Raw genomic sequence first — 25,755 nt, 5'->3', positions numbered from 1 at the left:
AGAAAAGAAGAAGAAGAGGAAACATGACCCAGGAGTGAGTCTGTCAAGTAACAGATTTGTATTGACAAAAGGAGTTGGGGGGAAGTAGTTCTATCATTAGTACTTTCTATTGTTTTTTGTTGTTTGTTTGTTCTGTGGTACAGGGGATGGAACTGAGAGGCTCTACACCTCCAGACCTTTTTCTTTTCTTTTTTTAAATTTTGAGACAGCCAGTTTCTTTCTTTATCTGACAGCAGAATCACAAATTTGATCCCAAGTGAATGAAGTTTGTTTCATCTACAGAAACAGCATTATAGTTTACAGGTTCTTTCTGTATAAAATTTAGAATAAATTTCAATAACTTAATGCATACGTTTAACTTTTGCTATTTATTCAAATGGTTAATTCTGTCAGCACAAATGTTAGGTAGTTTTAAAAGATATCAGGTGTTGAAATCTGTTGGACTACACTGTTTCTAAGTCAGTATTATTACTTTCCATAATCCAATAGTCATCGAGCCTGATAAAAATATCCACAGACTCCCATGGCTTTATTTCTTAGAACATTATGTGATATATTAGTCTTTAAGGTTTTAATTTTCAAATTACACAGGATGAAACAGTCCCATGTTCATTTCAGCAAACTTTCAAATGTTTAGAGAACAGCGTCCTGCAATGTTTATGTTTTCTATTTCCTAATTCTTGTTTCCACCAGTCTCTCCTGTATCTATCGCATTAAAGGCTTAAGCTCTTTGAGCAGCGCTATTCATGAGAAAATGAGAGTGGATAAGCATCACTTGAAGAGGTTCAGAGAGCAGTCCCAGAAAAGAATTCCCATAAAAATGGGTCTATGTGAAATATCTCAGGGAATGCTACACATAATAAATGTGCAGTGATAAGGTGAACTTTGACAGAACCATAAAAGTCTAGAAGTAGTGCCTAAGAATGTAGGCATTGGTTTTAAACTTCTTGAATTTAATTCTAGTTCAAATGCTTGTTAACTGTATGCATAACTTGCTTCAGCTGTAAAATGGGCCAATAATAACATGTGACTCAGAATTATTGTTGCAGTCAAATATGATTATATATGGTGAAGAATACATAGCAGTGTGCCTGACACATAGTGTTAACTATTGTATTACCTTGAATAAATCCCTGATCTCTCAGGAATTCAGTTTTCTGACTTTAAAGCAAAGAAAATAATATCTTTCATCAGGATTGCAGTAAGTATTGAAAGAGCTAACATGTGAAAGTATCCAATAGTGCAGTGTTTAACAAGGATTTAGCACTCGGTAATTTTCTTTCCTTTATTTTTCTATTTAACCTTTAAAAATAGAGCCAACAAAAGCCCCTTGCTGTACAAACAAAATGATAACCTAAGTGAACAGACCATAAAGTAAGATTCCTTTGACACTAGAAAGGTTAGGTAAACTCACATGCTTGAAAAGGTTTATTAGGGCCACCAGCTAAGAAAATAAGCAGGAACAACATAAAAGCAATTTTTCAAAGCATGTTGTATAGGATCAAAAGACTGGAGCAGCAGGAATGTATTAATAATGTTTACTGGCATAAGGATCATTTAGAAAGAGTAATTTGGAAGTTCTCTTGCTCTTAGAGTCTTTGAACTTAACAGTAGAGATGAAGTTTTAAAATTTGTTTCTTCTTTTCTTTCTCTTTATTTAAATGTAATGTGACATCAAACATTAAAATGTGTTTGCAAGTCTACCTCTTAACTAACATTTCCCACTGGGCATTCATGCCCAACATGATAGACACTGGCCACATGTGGCTACTTAGAAATTAATTAAAATCAAATATTTAGCTCCCCAGTGCTACTGGCCTCATTTAGGGTGCTCACCAAAGATGTGTAGCTGGTGACTACTGTATTTGCCAGTACAGATACAGAACTTTTCCACCACTGCAGAGAGTTCTACTGGACACTGTGGTACTATACATTCAAGCCACTTACTATTTAATTATTTTAAGAAATGTGTGGTTGTACAAGTATGTGATTAAAGTGCTGCTGATTTATCTGATCAGGTATAATAAGCATGAAATGAAGCCACAGCCTCTCAAAGTATAAGTTAGAATAATTCAGTAGAAGAATTAAACTTAATATTTTTAACAGAACTGAATGAAAGACTTACATATGTATTCGTGTGTATATTCTTCTATGTAAACAATTTTTGCCAGAACCCCACTTGTTCACATAGCAGATGGTTAGACAAAAAAGAAACGCAGTCCCTCTAAATCAGAATGTCTTCTTTTTGGGCATGTTGTCCATGCTGGTCTTGAACTCCTGAACTTAATCCTCCTGCCTCACCCTCCTGTGTACCTCGGACTAAAAGCATGTGCTACTAGGCCCACTTTCTTTCTTGGGGAAGGACACATGATTTGAGTTTCAAACCCTCTCCAAAGTATCTCTTACCTCCTTTACATTCTTTTAGGATATAATGTTTTAGTAAATAATGTTTTAGTATCATTACCACTTTTACAGGCAAGATAATTGAGGCACAGAGATGTTATGAAACTTGCTTAAATTCATACAGCCAGTATACGGTACGACTAGAGTTTAGACTCAGTAAAATCTCTGACATATGATTAATTGTAATATTTCATAGTCATTTACTTGTATGTGTTCCAATTATAAACACATACAGGGGATATAAACTTGGATATAAATTAGAGTATAAACAAATAAAGTAGATGAACATAAATCAGTAGTGTAAATGAACATGGCATTTAAAATATTATGTGATTTACGCATAAAAAAGGATTCCTCTTATTGACAATTTTTGTATTTTTCTCATAAATTTAACTGATTATTTTTATCAACAGATGAATGCTGCAGAACTATATTTATTAATTTTCAATTATTTAAAGAGTCCAAAGCATTTAGGAGAATATTGATAGAAATATTATAAACAAATAAAATCACATTGTATCTTATTGTGAAATACATGAACTTAAAACTAAAATGTCATTTAGTTAATAACTTAGAATCATGCACCAGGTGTGGTGGTGCACACCTATAATCCCAGCACTTGAGAGGCTGAAGCAGAAGGTTCATCATGATTTCAAGGCCAGGCTGGGCTACATAGTGAGTTCAAGACCAGGCTGAACTACACAGGGAGATGCTGTCTCAAAAAGAAATTAGAACCAGATTTCAAAGATCAGTTCAAACTGCCGAACGTGATGATGTTGAAGGGCCTTTAGGACAGGCTGATTCTACTCAGAATCCAGTGATGTCCACCCTTGCCCATAGATCTGTTGCAATCTCACCCATCCCTTAGAATACATCTGGAAAAGCATCTTTAGAGTTTTGTCAAATGACTCTGCTTCCCCTTCCCTCAGTGCACTATTCCACTCTCCCGTTCATCCTAGATGGGGTCCCCTGTTAAAGGTAATATACTTTGCAATGTTTAACTGCAAGATGACGTAGATACCTTCTCATACCTAGTAATGAGAAGTATAGTACTTCTGTGTTCTTTCTTCCCCACTACTCTTGACAGTTGAAAGTTGATTTTCAAAGATTTATTTTGATTTGACTTAGTTTCAATCTTCAAAAAATAGAATAGAACTGAAAGTTATATGGAAGTTTTCTCTCTTCCCCTTTCGCTCTCAGGTTTTTCCTCTCTTTCTGTATGAATGACTTCCAAACATGCCTGACTATGCCTGCCAGCCATGGCTTTAGTAAAAATACATGAATTAAGTGGGACTATTTTTTTAACCCTTCCATGCCCTCTCTTTGAACTAAAAATGGACAGTATAAATTGCTTCTTTAAAAAAGTGACCAACATATAAAGTCAACATAATAAAACTATTTATAATAAGTCAAATTATTTTCTCTTCTAATTCTTAGACCCCATTAAGCATCTAAATTTAACTCGTATATATTTGGTTTGTCCTTTTTTCTCCATGGACAAATATGTATCTTTGCTTATTATGGCAAATGTAGTTTAAAAGTTACCTATTTTGATCAAATTGCACATAATTTCCCAAGGCTCTTGCTTGGGTATTTCCTTTAATCAAATTATCTCAAAGCTGCTAATTAGTTTGCTTATAGAGTTAGTCTCTCTGCCTCCCCTCATACTGAAATTCTGTCTAGGTGAAGTGCTTTCACTTTTAAAAATTTCATTCAGTTACCCTTTAATATATATTGTATATGTCCAGAGATTACCTTATAAGTGCTAATACTACTGTGTAGTACTCATCCGCACAGCAAAACACATTTAGAATTTGTAAGGAAAGATTTTTCTATCAAGCATAATATTTACTCAGTTCTCTGCTTAATACAAACTTTAGTTTAGGTACATAGGTTCCAATACAAAACTATTTTAAAGTCTTTGCAAACTTAATTTCACCTAAAAATTATTCTCTAGAAATGTTGCTTAATAATCAGTCAGGGTAGCACACCCCTGTATTTCAGCACATGGGAGGCTGAGGCAAAAAATGGCGAGTTCCAGGTCAGCTTGGACTACTTAATGAGACCCTGCCTCAGAGAAATACATAGATGAGTAAATAAACAAAAAGAGCTGCTTAAATTTCCTACAAACATCTTGTATCAGTCCTTTGCCCTCTTCCCCCAAATTCAATGACACTCAATATCTACAAATTCTTTGTCTGACTTTCAGGCCCTCCATGATCTGACCCCTATGGGCCCTACTTTTTCGAACTCCCTTTCTATCGTCCTATGTTTCAACCTAAATATGAATCGTTGTTCTCTAAACATAGGCCCCCAACTTTTCACAACCCTCTTTTGTTTCATTTACTTTTTTTTTTTTTTTTTTGAGACAGGATCTCACTATGTAGCCCAGGCTGGCTTCGAACTCACAAGATCTTCCTGACTCAGCCTCCCTGGGATTATGGGTGTGTGCCACTACTTACTCTTATAACTTGAAATGCCCTTATGCCCTACCTTCACAAAACTAGAAATGTTGAAATTATGTCAATTTTTCAAGGTCTTTTTCAAATGTAACCTTTTATTCAAATCTCTGATTGTCCCAGGTTAGAGTTATCTCTGAGCCCTCAATGTTCCCATAGTAAACCTTTTATGGTTATTATGTAGTCTACTGAACTCTTATTTGTAGTAGTTTTTAAAATAAAAATAAAATCTACTACATAAAATCTACTACTTACTTGATTGTAATCTTGGTGAGAGGAGAGAGTGTGTTCTATTTATTCTTTATAGCTCTCTATAACATTATATAACAAGTAGTGAACAAAGTGCAGTTATTAATTTAGGCATATATATAACCAATCAACAAAAAATGCCTCTAATTGATATTTTTACTTTTAAAAAACTTTTTAACATGTTTATTTATTTGGTAGAATTCCAAAATTTAAGTATAAAATAATTATTATGTCCATTTTACAAACTGCACAGTGTACAAATAAAAATGATGCACATTAGATAATAGATAGATAGATAGATAGACAGATAGATATTATAAATAAAGAAGCTAAGGCTAAAGCAGTGTAAAATAATTTGCCCAGGCAGCACAGCTAGTTAATGAATGTGCTCTGATACTTGTACTACATCAGTGGTCTCCCTTAACCTTATTTAGAAACTAGACATTCTTCAGTTCAAAAGGTTTATATTTTTATTTCAGCAAATCATTTGATGAGTACCCATGCTGTACTTTTCCTATTCTAGAAAGTATCAAAATGTGTATCAAAGGACGAAAATATTGCCATTCTGATTTTCAAGGTCTTGCCTTGAAACAATTCTGAAATTCAGAATATATCTTAACTTTTTAAAGGTTTTTCTTATTTCTTAAGGATAGTACTACCTCTCCAACTTCGAATGTCCCTTCTTTCTCTATGGCACTTTACTACTGAAAAGCACCCTCAGTATAGTAAATAACTAAAAACATGGGCCATTTACACTTAAACAGATTCAACTCTGCAAGAGTTGGAAATAAGTTGCATTTTTGTGAATAGTAAATTTTCCAGGGAAAACAGTTTTCCAGCACTGATTTAGGATGTACTAAGATATAAATAATCATTTCAAGTGATGCCATGCACCTATCTGAAAAATCAGACTGATTTTAACCCACTCAGACTTTACAATTGGTAATACCATACACAGTAGGCATAAAATAAATGAGGAAGGAGAATAATGTTGTTATAACTTTCTCAGTGTTGAAAACAATTACCTGAGGCAGCACAGTGAAAACAGTCTTCAATTTTATACCAGGCTGAAGCTCATGTACTTGTAAAAGAAACTTTTTTCAGCAGAACTGTACCTAAATAAAGTTGTCAACAAGTTAACATTTTTATACTTTGCAGGCCTGAGCCTCGGGAATAAATGACTCAATAATATGCTGTATATTTTATCAGAAAAAAGTAATCATCCAAGAAAACTGAATGGCTCATGTGATATAATTATTAACAAAAATTAATTTTTTATTGAACTGAGAGGCCTGTGACTATACTCTGTAAATATGTCGTGTACTCTATTAAAAGCCCTAGTGAATTTATACAAGCTTAAATTTATATAATCAAGGCTGTTCCCACACACAGCCACTTGTGGATAAGTTTCTTGTTTGGGACATCCAAAAATTGCCTTTGTCAGTAAATAATAAAACCACAACTATTTAGCCTTCTATTATAAGGACTAGTTTAACTTAACCATATAATTAGGTTATACAACTTGAAAAACAGAAAATATAATGAGGCAAACTCTAGATGTGGCAAAATATAATTATTAAGAGCATAAGTTCTGGAGTCATGAGACCTGATTTGGAATTCCATAAATTAGAAGTTAGTATTAGCTGTGTGATTTTTATCTAGTTAATTAACCTATTTTTGTCTAACATGACTCAGGTGTATAATGATATTGTAATGGAACCTTCCTTATGAAATTGTTATGATTGTTGAATAAGACAGTGCATTAATATATTTGCATAGAAAATTTTTAATAAGTGTTAGTTGTCATCTTGTGGTCATCATCAACATTGAAGGAAAACAAGACTAAAACATTAAGGCTTTAAAATTGTTTTGTCTGTATGGAAACATAAGAGAGAAATTATCTCCCATGCTCACTGAATGTCAGAAATAGGAACTTAAAGATATTCACATCCACACCCCATTTTTTGGTATGAGGAAACAAGATCATGAAAATGACATGAGTCGTCCAATATCACAGAGCTAGCCAGGAGTAAGAACCCAAAATTCCGGACTCCAAGCTCAGGAATCTCTCGACCACATCATCACAACCACACCAACGCATCCCGGCCTTAAATTATATGGTTTTCAGAAATGTGGGTTTGTAGTACAGAACACACAAGAATCAAGCATGTTACTCTTCATTGCATTTGCTGATTTCAACATGAAAGATTTACATGCTATATAAAGATAAATACTTATATAAGTTATTATAAGGGAGGCTTGAATTCTTATTCCTGGAGTACCCTTAAAATTAAAACATCCTCTTCATTCATCCTCGAACATTTTTGTCACTTCCTATGGAACAGGCAATGCCTATTTGCAGAATGACTTAACTGCAATCTTGCCTCGAGCTAGATACCACTGAAAGGACCTTCTATCATCAAGATAATGTTCATTTGGGAACTGACTCACATTACCACATTCTATAGAATTGCAGGGGGGAAAATAGTCTTTTTAACAAGTTTCTGCAATCAGTAAAACACATAAACTTTCCACTCCCCTTATTTTTAAGAACTCTTACCCTTTACATAGGGATTAAGTTTATTTTTATTTATTTATTGTTATACAAAATAGTGGGTTTGCACCCTTATGCTCTGCCTTAATCCTTAATGCTGAAACTTTAATTCATGCTGGTCAACCACCCTTATCTCTAAGCCACCATCTTAATTTTTTAATTTTTGAAGCTATTTCATATATTCTGTAACATTTAGTGACGATTGTGTGAGAGAAGCCTCCTTTGTCTAGATGATCAATTCTAATAGTAAAAGCTCAAGTACAACTAGAAACAAGTATACTATAATCTGTGGAGTTAATGTACCAGCTTCCCAAATGTAAAATTAAAGAATTCCTTCATGTTAGAGCCAAACTAATTTTTTCACAAATATATTTGTCCTTTAAATATGGATATCAACTTTTGAATAAAGTAGCCCTGCCTATATTAGTACTAATAAATGTCTTAATGTGCAGTGTGAGTGCATGCATGCAAATGTATGTGCATGTGCTTATTTGGGTTAATATCTGCAAGTTTATAAAATTTATCAAAGTCTTTTATCATAAAAGGTACTTTACATGGCTAATAAGGTTCATCAGGTTTCATATGCTGGTGCCATCAGATTTGAATTGGCTAACAGGAAGAGAAAAATACCCTACAATTTATAGAATACCTACTAGGTACCAGCTGTGTATAGAAACTGTCTGTTTAGAATGTTACTAATGTTAACTCCAGCCTAAACAGGCCAAACAGTGTAAAGTAACCTCCAGTGGTGAGGAGGAAGATACATTGCTGGTGGATATATGATTGTGTCTTAGTTACTTTCTCCTCACTGAGACGCAATACCCAACACCTGCAAATTATATAGGAGAAACGGTTTATTTTAGCTGACAGGCTATTGAGGTTTCAGTCCATAGTGGCCTGGCACCAAGGCAAGGCAGCACGGCAGAGGGGCATGGTGCAGGCTTCCTCATGGCATGGCAGATATGATCCAATTATCTCTCATAATCCAGTCACTTCCCAAAGTGACAAAAGTAACTGATCACTTATGAGTGCAGTAGGCCTTGGTGGGGGACATCTGACGTAAACCATAACAAATTGGCAAAACCATTTGGAAAATCAATTGGTCATTATCTGTTAAAATGAATAATGCACAGAATCTATGCCCTAGGAATCTTCCTTTTTGTGGGCCTCTAAAGAAACACATTGCCCAAGGATGTTCACTGTAGCATAGTCAAAAATCTGGAAATAATTTAAACCTTGATTAGTACTGAAATAAATAAACAAGCTACCAAACACACCACACTACTATTTTAAAATCATGATCTGACATATATTTAGTATATAATACAGCGATACAAACTTGTAGAATAAAAATCAATAAATATCAGTATCAGTATTTTTGTGTAAAGATTAACTGAGAGGAAGAGTTATTTCTAAGCAAGTGATTTGAGTGGAGGGAGGATAGTTAAGGGAAGGCTTTTACTTTGCCTATGTAAAGGTTTATTTTAAGAATGTACTAACATGTTACATACGCAAAGAGCACTCCTTTCTTTTTTGTCTCCCTAAAACTGTACTTCTTGGATCCATGGACCAAACTCATGATTGTATTTATAACCACTTTCCTAAACTGAAGGACATGTACCTATCTTTTTTACAACCTTTAATTCTCTGCATCTGAGAAATTCTCCTTGGCTGCCAGCAAAAAATCTAGGGACATATTCAAAATTTCCTAGGGATACTCAACCTGCAGTACTGCTGTTGATCTTAAAGGAGCGGGAGAATGGAAATGTTACAAATTAGGCAACAACAAAATAAATAGCATGCAGAACATCTAACAGCCTGAATAAATGCAGTGTCCTGTTTTAAGAAAAGATTTTATTTGCACTATAGCTGTGCTCCTATATTAGTCTGTCAATGTTTCCCTTGCAAATGAATGATTCTGATATTTAATAATTATTCTCTTTTAAAGAAAATTTATTTTTATCTTTGTGGGGAAATATCTTGCATTCATTTCAATCAACTGTAAATTATAGTAAGGTATGAAGAGATTGAGTAGTGCCATCAACTCTGCACACTAATAAAATTATACAAGTTTGATGATTTGGTGAAAGATAGAAACAATGCCAAAAGAATCAATAATATGATCTCTTTATCTAGCAATTATTAGAAATTGAATTCTTTTACTTCTATGGATCGTTTTTTAAACACCAGAGTCTACTCTTTGGAATTTAACTATTATCAGATGTGAAAAATCATAATTAAAATGCAAGTTGATATAATCTAAGGGCAACAGTTCTAGTCCTATACCGGTCTGAGAAGTTTTATATTAAATGTTTTTATTTCATAAAAAATGCGTTTTGTTAATCGCAGGCATACAATAGCATTGGCGTGTATGTTAGCATAGTTCTCAAGGAAGAAGAGGAACAATCTAGCTATACAAAGAGGATATATTGCTGTGAAAGTGTTCTAAAATTATTTTATCACTGGATTACTTGCAAGGGGACAAAGGAATCCAAGAATGCATTCTTGGAAAGATGGATATCATTTAAGAAAGCCTAATGTAATGTTCTTATTCCTAGTAAGTTTATTATAAAAAATAAAGGAAATAATACCTTGGGAACTTAAGAATTTCCAAGGACACTGCTCAGCAATAATTTTTGAACCTTGTTTTCCCTCAACAGGAACTCCATTCTCCAACTCTGAAAATCTCAACTTGTGCACCAAACAATTTATATATAACCCAAAATACTGAACAGGTAAAAGAAATTATGGATTACATTAGTTTTTTTATGTAAGTCTTGCTTATATGTTTGAACAATATTTAGGCCATCATAAGACTATTCATGAAATGTGAGAACCTTGAAGCAAAAAGGGAGATTCTGACATATAAGAATCAGCTCAGCGTATTAAAGGAATGTAAAATGAGTTCTATGAGTCTGATTTTTCATTTTCATTTGTACTCAATTTAATTGCTTTTAGTTTGTGTGTAGTTTAATTGTAGCCAAGAATTTTTTTAATGAATGTGAATATTTTTTTTTCCTGGATTTGAAGAGAAACTCTTGCATGGAGTGAGGCAATGGCTTATTGAGTGATAGTATTTTACGTTTTCTCTTGGAGAGAATAATTCCTAAGGTCAAGAACAGCCCTTCTCATAGGTTCATGATTTAAAAGGCACGCAAAGATCTTCATAGCCTAATAATTCCACCTTTACTATCTTCTTGAATTTAGGAAGTGTGTCCAAAAAGTATCTATAATGGTAAATAAATAGTATGTCAAGGAATATTTGTTTAATTAGCTAGTTTCCATATATCAAAAGGTAAATTCGCTTAAAACATGCAAAGTTTTGTGGCAGGATAGTATAGGGTGTTTAGAATTTAGAGGGTAGGAGGAAGAAATGATTCTGTTTTAAGAAAACAGTCTCTCCCAGATAAGATGCCATGGTGTGAACTTGGATAGTGAGGAAATAGATGGACAAAATCTGGTCTCTAGACCTTGAGCACCACAAGAGAAAGGTGAAATTATACAGAATGAATATGATAATTATCAAAGAAAGCTTTTTACGCATTTCCAATTTGGCCTATGCTATATCTGGGCCAGTTAGAATCATGCAAGCATTTACTGAGTGCCAAGTTTATGCCAGTATTACACAAAGGTAAATTAGGTCTATTCACTATTTTCAAAGACTTCACAGACTAACATGGGTTGCTTACATGATAAACCATACAACAGTGGAATAAAGCTTACCGTTGACTTAGAAATGAAGCCTTGGAAGGGGCTGGGGATTTAGCTCAGTGGCAAAAGCGCCTGCCTGGCAAGCACAAGGTCGTGAGTTCGGTTCCCGGTACCAGAAAAAAAAAAAAAAAAAAAAAAAAAAAAAAAGAAATGAAGCCTTGGAAGATTACCAAGGCAGAATTGCCTCAGAAAACTAAGTCCAGTTAAACTATATTTCATTACACTCAAATCTAACCAGAAAATTGTGTTAACTGTGTTATTTTTATAAGGAAACGTTTTTCATTTGAATTTTCAAAATATTTAATTTTTTATAGAATGGTTATTTTGGAAAATTTACATCTATAAGAGACTATCAAGATATAATAATAAAAATCACTCAATTCCCTTCTCACTGAGATAATAAGAAATATTTTATTGTGTTTTCTTCTATTCAGAAACAAAATCAAGTTCATACATATGCAGTTTTATATCTTCATTTTCTCACTTAAACTTACATAATATAAGCTATTTCATGTAAATTTCTATTACTCAAGATCATTGTTTAACAGCTATGTATTTCAGCTTCTATGTGGTAATTTTTCACCCTCTGTACATTTGTCAGCATTATAACTTTAACTGTTTTCAGTAAATATTTTTATTAGCTCTGATTCCTAGTTTGGTGGAACACTTTTTAAGTTTATTAACCATTTGCTTTTCTTCATTTAAAATTGTGTATGCCATATGCTCATTTTCTATTAGTGTAAATAGTTCTCTCATTGATGTAAAGAAACTTTTCTCTACTAATGATATTTACTTTTTCCACTAACACTTTACAAATGACCTAGTTTGCATGTTTTGTATACATTTCAATTTTACCTTTGGCCCTTCTCTGCCAACACACTGAAGATTTAAATGTTTAAGTGCATACACACATACATGTACACATTTTTTTCTTTGTATCCTCCATTTTAAAATGTAGAGTTCTTTTGAAACTAAGTATTTAATAAAGTACATTAAGCTATCATTTTTCTAACCATATGGTGGCACTTACAATTAAAAATATTTTTAAAATCTCATCAAATATAGTTCAAAAATGTGGTGAATTACTATGAATTAGTATAATATAAAAATAGCTGGTGTGGTGCTCAGCACACAACACATACTTTTGCAAATGTTTCCAAGACTGAAATTAACTGAATTATAAAATCATAATCATCCTTCCTGCAAATGATTAACTTTCACTCTAAAAATTGTTCTCTATTATTATTATTATTGATGGCTGCAAGATCACTAGCTATGATTATAGGTATTTTTTATCTTTTGTTAATAGGAACTCCATTCTCCAACAGTGAAAGTCATTACATATCCACAAACCAATATTAGGAGATACATAGTACAAAATCCTGAGCAGGTAAGATATTACATGAACTCTTTCCAACATATAATTTCTTAGAAGTTGGTAGCTTAAACTGGAAGAGTGCCTAAATTATTAGATTATTAAAATCAGATTATTGGACTTTTCTTCTACTTATAAAGTAGATTTCTAATCACTAGTATCAAAGACATCATGTTTAATTTCAAACAACCATGCACCCATCCGTTCTGACTCAGACATAACTGTAGTTCCAAGCACCTAGGACATTTGTATGTTATAAACGCTTTCTTTTTTTTTAGACAGCCCCTTGCACTACAGAACATTTTTACACACCTTGACCAAAAGCAAAGTGACAAAGAATTTTCACAGGCTTTCCATAAACATTCTATCAATTGTTATATCAGAGGTTGCAGTTTTTAGTCTATTTGGATTAGCCTTAGAGTTATGCATTAGGAAATAAAAAGTAATAGTCATACGTAAAAACTCTCTTCATGCTTTTGTTGCCTATTGTATACACTTATATTCCTAGCAATAAGGTGATTAGAAAATTACATTGTTATATTTCTTACTAAGGTATACAACCTTATATTTCACTAAAATAGAACATTGCTGTCTCATTTTGAATATAGAATTGAGAAAACTCTTTTTTGCCCACAGTAATAAAACCTTCTTAGTGTACATATTCACTCATAATTTCTCTCTCTCTCTTTCTCCCTCCCCCTCTCTCTCTCTCTCTCTCAATTTAAGCTACACCAGGGAGTTCTATAACACTAAAAGAATTATCAGTTTCACAATTAAAAACAGTAATTCAGATAGAAATATAATAATTCTTTGCTTTGTTCTTTATTTTATTTTTCCATTATTGTGGTAAACAGTTATCCACTCTACTTCAAAGTGAAATAATTTGCTTGTATTGTGGAAAGCAAATGATGACATTAGGGCACCATTCCAGTGACTAATCTAGGTGTGTGGGGAGAATGTGCCGGTGTACTACAAGTGTCTATTGCTCTATCCCTTTTTATTTTAAAATAATGTTTTAATGTCTGCTTAGCTAGGGAAGGCTGCCAGTTGTTCATGTATAGCTAAGTGAACCTGTGTGCACACAAGCTCGGAGTAGAAGGATAATTGCTTTGGACATTTCTGTGAGTTTTCATAAATACATGTGTCTTAGTAATTTTCTAGTTGCTATGATACAATATCCAGCACCACAATTTAAAGGAGGAAAGATTTATTTTTGCTCTCATCTCAGTCCATTGTTAACTGGTTCCAAGACAGGATGATATGGCAGAAAAGAGCTGCACATGGCATGGTGGACAGGAAGCAGAGAGCATCAAGAGATGAATCAGAAAAGGAAATAAAACCTTTTAGGTCATGCTTACAGTGATCTACCTCTTTCAACTGGGACCCATCTCCCAGTAGCAAGTCAGCTATAGTGTGCCTATAGTCCCAACACTTTCCAAAAGTACGACCTGTGGTCTCAAGAATCTTTTAGCAGAACATGTAGATATAAATCATAACATTCTGCCCTGGCCTCGAAAGACTTAAGCACACCTCTTCAGGCAAGTTCCATTTATTCCATCTCTAGCAGTTGCCAAAGTTCTAACAGTTTCAGCACTGTGAAAAGTCCACGTCCAAAGTCTCTTCTGAGATTTAAGACAAACTATTACTTGTCATCCCCTATAAAACTCAAAAAGAAAGTTAAATACTGCCTACATACAATGACACAGGACAAACATTCCCGTTCCAAAAGGGAGGAGCAGGGGGAAAAGGAAATCAGACCAAAGCAAGACCAGAACCCAGCAGAGCAAACATTACATTCTGTTGCTCTTTGTTGACAAACTAAGGCAAGTTGTAGCCATGAGATGTGAACTCCAAAGGGCTTGGGTGGCTGTGCCCCTATGGCATTGCTGGTGATTGTACACTTCATGACTTCTCCTTTGGGCTGGGTTTGCATACTCCTTGTGGCTTCCCTCAGACAATCCATGCTTCTGGTTTCTCCAATATGCTGGGGTCTCCACTGCCCATTGGCTTCACTCTCACAACTTCATGCACTACCTTCTCAGGGGCATACTGGCTGGCCCACAGGCCTTCTGAAATCTAGGTGAAAGCCTTCCTGATATCACAACTCTTGTATTCTGTACGTCTGCATTCTGCAACACTATGTGGACAATTCCGGTGTCTACTGCCAACTTGAGCAGTAGCTAGGGACCCTTGTAGCATGGCTACAAAGTTCTGCAAGTGCCTTGATAGCTGAGGTATGTGAACTGAATCCCAAATTTCCTATGTGGCCCTTTTTAAGCACAGTGCCCGGGGGCTCTCTTCTAAAAGCAAAGTCTTGCTCTTTCACATATTTGAGTTTCACAGGGTAGGGCCTTTCTAGTTCCTCGTGTGCCCTGAAGTCATCTTTCTTATTATCCTTTTGTAAAGTACTTGCCTTCTTTTTATTGCTAATACTTTCAGCAACCAAGCTTTCCTCTTCTGAGTCTTTGCTGGTACTTCCTGCCAAAACCAGAAATTTTTTAAATAAGCATTTCGCTGCTGTTTCCCATAGTAGATCTTTCTAAAAGCAGCAAACAATAACATTGTTATCACCTTAAGGTTGGGCTGCTTTGAAATTTCCTCTGCCAGACTAATTGGTTTGCTGCCTTTTATCCCAGTCTCCTACAAAGTCTCAGGACATGAGAAAAATGTAGACAAATATTCTGCCAGTAAATATCACACTTGGGCTGAAGTCCAATTGCCAGTGGAGTGCTTGTTCCCAACCGAAACCTCCTTAGCCCAGTCTTTACCATGTGCATTTCTAACAGCATTCTGGTCTTCTTGAGCTTTGATGAAAATTTCCCATCAGCCTCAGCCTACAACACTGTAGGGCTTTCTCTCCAATATCTCCATACCTTTTGAATTTTCTCCTACTTCCAAAGGTTTCTGAACCACATGGTCAGACAACATCACAGTAATCACCTCACATCTCTGGTACCAAAATCTGTCTTAATCACTTTATCATTGCTGAGCCACTATATCTGACACCTACAACTTAAAGCAAGATTTATTTTTGCTCACATTCCAGTCCAGTCAGCTGGCTTCATAGTTTGATATGCCACAGGGGCATGGTGAAGGACAGCTGCTCACTGCATGGTAGGAAAGAAGCAGAGAACAGGAAGGAAGGAAAGAGTTGAGCAGGGAGATATAACCTTCTAAGTCATGCCCACCATGACCCATCACTTTTGATCAGGTCCCATCTCCTAGCAGCAAATCACCTCTAATGTTCCTACAGCCTAATCACTATCCAGAGGTCCCACCTATGATCCCATGAGGCTTCAGGGAGACATTTAGATATAAACCATACACCATGGAAAAATAGAAAGGTGACCCCCTGACAAATAAAACAGTTCTTTCTTTTGCTACAGCAGTAAGAATTTAAGCAACAAATCTGAAATGTGTGGAGGGGTGTATGTGGAGACAAGAAGGGCCTGTGAGAATGTAGTGTATCTCTTTTTCTTGTTTGACCAATTGCTTTATGTTTTCTTCATCTTCTTTCCCCTCTCCTTTGTTCTTTCACATACGAAATGAAGGATGTGCATACTAAGGTGCACGACCTACTTCATATCTCGGGCTTTCAAATAGTTAATTCTAATATAGCACTTTTATTCAAAATGTAAAACTTACCCTGCCTGTCTAGGATATACTGAGAAACATTAAACATCAAATCATTTGGATTTCAATCCACTTTGTCAGCAAGTCTTGTGACTTTGGATGTGTCTTTATTCTTTAAGAGGAAAAATTAATATATATTGGTTATATATCCCATGCTAGGCAATTTATATATTGCATCCCATTTAATCCTTTTTAGAAAGGTGGGAAAACAAACGTACAGGGACATTTAGTCATATATTCAATGAATATTTATCACCTGTCTACTATACTAGTCAACCTTTTATGGGTTGGACCGAATACCTTACATATACAATTTAAAGGAAAAATGCTTATTTGAATTTCAGAAGCTTCCATCCATAGTTCACTGGCTCCAAGGTAGAAATGCCATAGTAGAAAGTACATGCTCAACACAGGGCAGCCAGGAAGCCAAGTGAAAGAGGTAAAACCCAAGAAGAGACTCACTCCTCAAAGGCATGCCCCCCAGTGACCACTTTCTCCAAAAGGACCATGTGTGTTAATAACCCATTCAGCTAAGAACAGGATGTTAGTGCCTTCATGATCCATCCACCACTCTAGGTCCCCAGCTCTGAACATTGCTGCATGAGGGATAAAGTCCTCGATTCATGAATCTTTGGGGGATATTTAATATTTAAGCCATAATACCTACTCTGCACCACATTTTTCCATAAGAACAGAGGTAAGAGCAATGAACAAAATTAAGGTCCCAAAATTCTCAAAATTTAAATTCTTCGCTGGTGAAAAAATTCAGTTCCAAAATGACAGAATTGGTACTGAATTGAACACAGCTGGGAGGAAAAAAATATAAATTAAAGATAATTGAGGATAGAGGTGAATTAGTTACCAAATACTTACCCACATATACTTTTATCCACCGTGTAATTACAAAGGCCAGGAAATTGCAAGTGTATTTGAAAGTAAATGACATATTTGAAGCACTGGGCTTGCCTCTGTAAGAACTCATTATTGTGGGCTGTGTTCCACCACAAACAGAAGAACTTCTCAGGAAAATCCAGCAGAATATTGAGGAAAATTAGGCGTTTTACAGCTTTTAATTCTTTCACTGAGGAATAAGACAAATTTTAAGCCTTATGTTTTGTTAAGAAAAAAATAACATAACTGCTTTACCAATGTAACTAGAAAAGTCTGCCTACATGTATTTCTTTTCTAAGGGTATTCTTTCTTTCTTTGCTTGTTATTTTTTTTTCTTTTAAATCCACCTAGGGAAAGATGCTAGTTTAATTATATTTATTATCAGTTGGATCTCTTAAATAGCAATTTTTCCCTTTCACCTCTCAGCTTCTCAAATCTTTTTTTCTTCTCCCTGTAATTAAATTGATCTTAAGCTACTACTCTCCTTATGATTTTCTTCTATTTCTGTTCTGCCTCTTCATTTTGTGTTTCTTCTGGTGTCCTTATTCTCTACGTGTCATCATTTTGGTCAAAGAATGTATGCATCTTAGTTTATTACTTGACCAGAAATGAAGAAAATATTTTTATTCCACCAGTGGATAAAACCAAATTTGATATTTATCAGTTTCATTAGTTTCCCAGTTGTGGGTCCCCTGCTATGATAAGAAGACTATACACACTTCAGATAGAAATAAGGAAATAAGATATGTTTTCCAAACCAAAGGAACTTATAATTTCAGGACTGTAAATAAGATATATCTACAAATAACAGCATAAAAATATATGGTAACAAATTTACTGGGGGAAATTAGGGAAGGATTTATTGTGATATTTAAGGTATATGATTAACATTACTTTATCATCCATTTACTATGAAGAAACAAAGCTTTAAATAATTTTGGCTTGCTATGGCCTTCTGAATTTATTGCATTCTTTTTGACATCAATTCTAAGGGTAGCTTTAACAAGATTTGATAATGGATTAGTATAGAGAATTAAAAAGGAAAAGTTAAAAGATAAGTTAATAATTAACCTCTTCAGTTTGCAATCCTAGGAATCTGATCCCCCGACCAAAAAGATTAAGAAAGGAGGGGAAAGGAAAGCTAGATTGTGTGATCTCTTTGAAATAATGGAGTGTGTGGTACATATACTACCCATGAAGTGGTACAATAATAATTGTGAGTTCATTTATATTAGTTGTAAGTGTATATTGAAAACATGAAGGTCATAATTACAAAATTAAAATTAAGCATGTATGATATGCCATTTATCAAATTATATCAAAAATCACTTGCAATGTGAACGATCTACTTACACAAATAAAAGGCAAAGTCCAGCTCTTGCATCTTGAAGTGAAAAATGGCAAAAGCACAGATAATGCAACCATCAGAGCCAAATTTAGACACAGTAAGTATTTTAGAATTATTAGAAAGGGAATTTAAAATAATTAGGTAATATATTCAAAGAATGGAGAAAATGGAGAATATACATGAACATGAGGTTTAGGCAGAGAGGTAAAAATTCTACCAAAAAAATTCAAGCAATATGTATTCCTAAAAAAATAAAAAGAAACACTGCAATAAATGGAAGAAAGCCTTTATGAAGCTCTGAGGAAAGAATCAGTAATTTGAACATATTTTATTTAAAAAGTTTTCAAATGCAAAAGCAAAGAAAATATAGTGAAAAAGCAGACGATCGAAGAAACAGGTGACAGTTCTAGTGACCTTTAATTCCAGTGCCTTTGTCTTTATTAAATGCAAACTTGTTTTCCAAAAAATCATGTATTTAATAAAATAAAACATAAAAGAGATAAAAAAAATTTCCAGGTAGTCATAATTGATAACAAAGTAAATATAGGTTGATATTAAGAAACTCACTTTAAATATAAAGACACACATAAAGAGGTTGAAGCATGTACATTATGCTAAACTAATCAAGAGAAAGTTAGAGTAGCAATACAAATTTCAGAGAAAGCAGGTTTTAGAGCCCAGCTTCCCTAAGAGTAGGGAGCAGATCCAGGTCGAGTTCACTGAGGCTTCAGATGTTGCCCAGGACAGAGCCTGCTTCCTACACTGGAAGGTGTGGTGAGGGTGAGCTCCCCAAGGCCACTGACTATGTTCTGGTTTCAGCTGAGCTACCAGGGGTGTGTGAGTTGTTCTGGCAGTGACCACCAAAGTGCCAGAAGTTGTCCAGGGATGCACGTGTGTCACGGCCTTGTGTTGGAGGCACCAGAGTATCTCACTGGGTGACATTCGGCCCAGCCCCAAAGACACACTCTGGGTGTGGTGGGGAGCCTCCTAGGCCTCAGAGGGTGCCCAAGGTTTCGCCTGCCTTGCTCGCTGGGCTGGCAGGCAAAGCTGTGACTCACTGTGCTTACCGCAGATGTTCTGGGTTCAGCCCAGCCCGGGCCGACACACTATGGTTGTGGTGGATTAGCCACCAAGGCCCTAGAGTGTGCCTGAGGTTTCTCCTGCCTTGCACGCTGGTCAGAGAGGCAGAGCCCAGATTGAATGGGCTTCCTGCAGACGTCCAGCATTCATCCCATCCCGGGCTGACACACTGTGGGTGTCCATCATTAATTTTATTTACTTATGAAACCTTGTAAATTTAATTATCATACATACAGATTGAGAACAAGACTAATAGGTCAAAGAGCATATAAGCATGTAAAATAATTGTACTAAGTCAAGATATACTTTTAGATACATTGTTTATATTAGGTTACCTTTTCTTTCTCTTTTTTTCTATTATCTGTCTTTTATTATATATATATATATATATTTTTTTCATATAAGAGAAACCATGCTATATTTAAGCTTGTGTGTCTGAGTTACTTCACTTAACATTTAGTGTTATGGTCTTGAGGTGTGTCCATTTTCCTACAAAGGAGTGAAGTTTATCTTTTTATGGCAGAGTAGTACTCCACTGTATATAAATACTGTACTACTTCTTCATCCATTAATCTGTTGGTGGATATATCGGCTATTTCCAAGATTTAGCTATTATGCGTTGTGCTGCTGTAAACATGGGCATTCATACATCACTGAGTATGATGTGTTTAACTCCTTTGGGAAGATATGTAGAAGAAGTATAGCTGGGAAAAATGGAATTTCTACTTGAATTTTTTGAGGAATCTCCATACTGATTTCCTTAGTGATTATATCAGTTTTCAGTCCCACCAACAGTTGAGAAAGGCTTGTTCCTTTCTCTCCACAGCCTCAGCAGCATTTGATATTCGTTCATTACCTGATAGTAGTCATTCTTTCTGGAATGAGATAGAGTCTCAGTGTTGTTTTACCTTGCATTTCTCAAATGCCAGCAATATTGACAATTTTTTCTTGTATTTATTGGCTTTTGTATTTCTTCATCTGAGAAACACCTAAAAATTTCAGATGCCCATTTTTAATTGCCCATTTTAAGTGCCCATTTAAATTTGGGGGAATGTAATTTTTTAATTTATATATTCTAGATATTAATCCTTTGTCTAAAGAGTAGGTGGCAATTTTTTCCCATCCTGTAGCTTGTCTTTACTCTGTTAGTGGTTTTCTTTGCTGTGCAGAAGCTTTTCTTTTTCAAAAATGAAGGGGACCACAGGAGTGGGGAAGAGGGAAGAGGAAGCAGAAGTGAGAAAATTTAAGCTATGTTATGTATATGTACCAAATTCCCAGAATGATTGTAATTATTATGGACTGAAAATGTATACAAATAAAAATGTAAAATATTTAAAGAAAGAACCATGAAAAATACCTACCTTAATGCAACAGAAGGAGCTACTTTCATAGGAAGTAGTATTATCAGAAAAGAGTGCAAGCTCAGTAACTATCGCAAATATAAAGGGAGCGGCCACCTATCTCAAATGACCAAAAGGCAGCAGGGGCTGAGGTTTGAAAATCAGTTTGTCATTCAGAAAGCAATGGTGATGCTGGAGAAAGTAATTTTAGTATGCAGTACTTGTGGAAGCCTATCAAGACAAAATGAGAGCCCACAATGAATGTATGCATGGCGTACTGCAAACATGTACTAATAAATAATTGACAAAAAAGGAAATGAGTGAGCATTACTTTTTTGAAAAACATATTGGTCAAAGGAAAGAGATGTGGTGGTGGCTAAAGAGGAGAAAACAGAATTTTAGAGACCCTTGGAGAGGTATATGCAGGCAAAGCAAACATAGAAAGGAAGGCTAAAGGATCTGAATTGCAGGTACACAGAAGTGACCTCAGGAAAACAAGAATATGTGTCTTTCTCTTAAATGACATGCAAGGAACAGAAACTGAAGAGAGATTGTTACAGTGTAGGGGAACGTGGAGAGATCATAGTGGCTGGTTGCCTTGGTCTTCTCCATAAATAGGACAACGAGGGAGCATGAGAACAGGGTATTCAGAAAAATGAAAAGACTTGTAGAATTTGATGAATACAGCGTGATTACAAAGATTGGGAGGCCTACTTGAAATTAGAGAACTTGATAACTTGAACTTGTAATGAATAAGTCTTTTAAAAATTTTTCTCCAGCACAGCTTTGTGGCCTGGGAACAGCAAAGTAAATGTTGGGGATTATATACTTTGTTAAATGTGAGATCTCCTGCCTAAAGTTCTAAAAGTAACAATTAGAATGATAAGATCAGCCATTGTGACAACACCTGCTAATTTTTAGAATGAAACTGGCACCAATCCAAATGTACTGATTGAACAAAAGAAGCTGCCAAAATATTAAAGCTACAGAATCTTATTTTTTGAGAAACCATAAGCTTCTGATCAAAGTTATTTTGCTAATTTTTTGCTTGGAATGATTTATTCATATTAATATTTGCTTTTACTTTTGTAAAGATTGGGGAATAATCTTCTAAATTTGAGAGCTCTTAAAATAAGCCCTTTCAAATAATAAGATCCAGTTACACTTAACAAAATTGAAACTTTAATTCTTAAATCAACTTTCCTCTTAAAAACATTAATTGTCGAATATTGACAATAAACTGTAGTTTACAAAGAAGAAATCTTCATGCTCTTACTATATTTGTTTATTCTCTCTTAGAAGATGTATTTATCCTTAAGATAAAAATTAGTATCAGTCATTCTCATGCAATCATCTGTTGATTTACAATGTGATATTCAAAATCTATAAAGTTCTAACCTTCAATAAGCCTATTTTTGTACATTTTAAACTTAATAACCTAGAAATGTTATAGTGGGATACAAAAAAGACTTTTTTGGTACCGAGAATTGAACTCAAGACCTGGCCTTGCCAAGTAGGAATTTATGCTGCTAAGCTATATCACTAGACCAAAATTATTACAGTGTGTATTTTAAATATTATGACTACATTATTAAAAACCAATGACACTTCAATATTAAACATAAAGATTAAGGGTATCTTAAGGTACATCACTGTCCCTGTGATAAGCAAACTGAATTTCAGAGAAGGTTAATGACTTACCTAAGTTTCCAAAGCACATAGACATTGGAGGAAAAACAGAAATAATATTTTCTCCATTGGACCTGGTCCTACTGATTTTTGTAATCAAACTAAATTGTTTTATAATAACCCCAAATCCAATCCACATTGTAGTTCTCACTAGTTCCTATCTCTGAAACATTTATCCATTCAACTCCCTACCCCTCCCCAAAAATTTCTCCTCATAATTTCCATAATATTTTTCTCTTCCGATTCTCAGTCTCTTAAGTGTTGTCTAGTTCTGTCTTTGGTCTTCACTTGCCTTTTTAGAAACTGCATGATTTCTTTTTTGTGGGGGCGGTTTGTACTGGGATTCAAACTTACAACCTTGTGCTTGCCAGGCAGGCACTGGGCTATTGAGCTATATCCCCAGCCCTCAGTGGATGGTTTCAACTAACGCCTTTAAGTAAGTGGTCCTGGAAACTAGTTATGCAGCCTTGAAATCCCCACTTAGTTCCAAACCTGTACTTTCAACTGTGCTGGATGTGTACACCCGATTGCTCACCTGCACTTGTGTGCATGTATCGGGCCTGGAAACGGAACCCAGGGTGCTGCACATGCTCATCATTGCTCTAAACATTGAGCTATATTTTTTTTGTTAGAGTCTCTTTGGTAGTTCTTTGAAATTATTTAATTCATTTTGAAGGAATTAATATGTGTTATGAGGAATACAAATATGAATTAGAAAATAAGAGCTGGCCTTCTTGAAATTGGATAACTAGATCTTAGATTCCTAGAAGAAGCACACAAACCCCAGTGTCTTGATGTTTTTGTTTGTGGAACCATTGGCCATGTAGTAGATTCCTCAGGTTCAAGATGTCAGAATCATCTTTGAAAAATGTTGTCCTTGATTTTTTAACATAATCTCATAACTGGTCTTTTCACTTGTATTTTTTTCTACTTAATCTTCCTGAAATATACTTCTGGTAACTTCATCTACCCTTTCATTCACCCTTTTAAAAAACTTAATTTTTTTTGCATCTTACACAACAAAGCGCTCTACCCCAAATATATCCCCTACATACAACCTACATTTTTCTAAACTTGGCTACTTGAATTCTTTTGTTTAATTTGCTTGGAATACCATTCTCTTTCATCTCCTTATAGCCAAAGATCGCCTTAACTTTCTTTCAAAAGACCTCTCATCTAAGTTTCCAACTGAGCGCTACTAGATAGAGCTCAGTTTTTACTCCTCTGAACACCACCCTGGAAGTTCTTTTATGTTTCTCTGCTGGCACCTGTCACCTTCTACTTTGTGTGATAGATGTTTGCCTTCACATATTATCTAGATCAGAGATTTACAAAATTTCCTGTAAAGACCCAGATGGTAAAATTTTTATGGTTCCAAGACACACAGGGCCTTGGATAGTCTTTTGTTTACCATCCTTTAAAAATCTGAGTATCGTTTATAGCTTGAGGACAATACAAAAAAAGAAAGCTGTCTGCCAAGTTGTATGAAATCCAATCAATATCAAATGTTCCTGATGAGTCTGATTAATGTATGTATGCCTCATACCACTAGCAAAGTACATTGTGCTTATAAGGTAGTGAAGTATATGTTACATGATTGCATATAACCACTAAAGAGACTCTTTAAAAATAACTAAAATCACAAGCTAGATTTTTTAAGAATGTTTCTAAATATAATCCATCTTTAGATTTAATAACTCAACTACTAGTGAAATTTAGTTACTATATTTGTCTTAGCACAGTACCCAAGGACCATCTACTTAAAACACCCTTTATTCAAACTTGGATGCCAGGAGAGTGCAACTTTTGCTTCAACAGTATGTTCCTTTTAAACAACCAGTGTATTATTCCAGTTGCTCTAAGAATATTTACAATAGTATACTTCAAAAGTGTTAGTAAATTGTGTTTATTTTAAAATGTTCCTAAACACATGATTGGTAATGGCCTTGGCTACAACTACTTCTATATTATTTTCCTATATTATAAAATAAATGAATATAATTCTTATTTTGTGTCACATCAGCAAACAATACGACCCTAGCTCTCATAACACAAGATTCAAATGAAAACTACAGGAAGGGAAAAGATTGTAGCGTATGTCACATTTATTTTTAGACTCCTAATTAGATTCTTATTAGTCTGTCTCTGGTTTCAGTCAGGCTTTGGACATGTCACAAGCCTTTATTTAATTGCCTGGTATCTTCTAAGCAACTGAGTAACCCTACAGCACTCTAGTTGATTACATAGAGATACACAGCCTCTTAAAGCTTCTGCTCTGTTCTTAGTGTTTAAAACATATGTTGTACTGAGAGTCTCAACCTTGATAAGTATCACAGGAATTGTATACTTTTAAGGGTACTCAAACTGAGTATTGAAAAGAAAATATTTTATATAGTTCTACTTTATGGCTCAGTAGCTTGGGAATTATATTTATTTTGTATTTCTCTGATAATTTTTCACAGAAACTTGCTAGTGAACCCAGTGTAAATGAGGTTGACTTCAGGTTTGTCTGCCTTAGAAGAAAAATTATAGCTTGCCTTAGAACAGAGAAAAAACTTTCCTATTCCCTTTCAGTCTCCCCAAAAGACCTAGTAAAAGAGAGAAAGAGAAATTCATACTGTTCTCTTTGATAAAGTGGACTATACTTATTACTGCTTTCTTATCAATCTATATTAATATCTATTTATATTATTCAAATATCATTATATTCTCCTCCTGAAAACTGCTAGTACCACAACAGCTACTAGCTCTTTGATATTTGCTTCATTTGAGCTTTATTGGAAAATACAACTTTTTTTAAAACATAGTCTACTGTTTTCATAGGAACCACTGTCTCCATTCATGAGAGGAAACCATATCTTCCCAGGAAACAATGTTATTTATGAAAAAACAATAAGAAAAGTGGAAAAGCTAAATACAGATCAAGTAAGTAGTATTTGCTTTAAACCATAAAATTATACAATTTTGAATTATGAATATAACAGAGGTATGAAAAAATTAGAAACGTGGAAAAAAGAAATATA

General features: G+C 34.6%; 1 protein-coding gene across 3 annotated transcripts in view; it reads left to right on the top strand.

The window, feature by feature from the left end:
• The window catches only part of Pof1b (premature ovarian failure, 1B), an 86,797-nt gene that overhangs the window by 5,424 nt on the left and 55,618 nt on the right, over positions 1-25,755 (top strand). The window contains exons 3-5 of one of the 3 annotated variants that reach the window (XM_005410090.2): positions 10,326-10,400; positions 12,686-12,766; positions 25,556-25,657. In XM_005410090.2, coding sequence (XP_005410147.1) covers positions 10,326-10,400; positions 12,686-12,766; positions 25,556-25,657 — 258 coding nt within the window. The remainder of the gene's footprint in view (positions 1-10,325; positions 10,401-12,685; positions 12,767-25,555; positions 25,658-25,755) is intronic. The other 2 variants (XM_013507535.1, XM_013507536.1) reach the window with 2 other exon arrangements.

This window comes from Chinchilla lanigera, unplaced genomic scaffold, assembly GCF_000276665.1.
Source record: "Chinchilla lanigera isolate Chin_1 unplaced genomic scaffold, ChiLan1.0 scaffold00128, whole genome shotgun sequence".
Lineage (NCBI taxonomy): Eukaryota > Metazoa > Chordata > Mammalia > Rodentia > Chinchillidae > Chinchilla > Chinchilla lanigera.
Note: the sequence above shows the minus strand (reverse complement) of the source record. Positions and strands in the feature narration are given on the sequence as shown.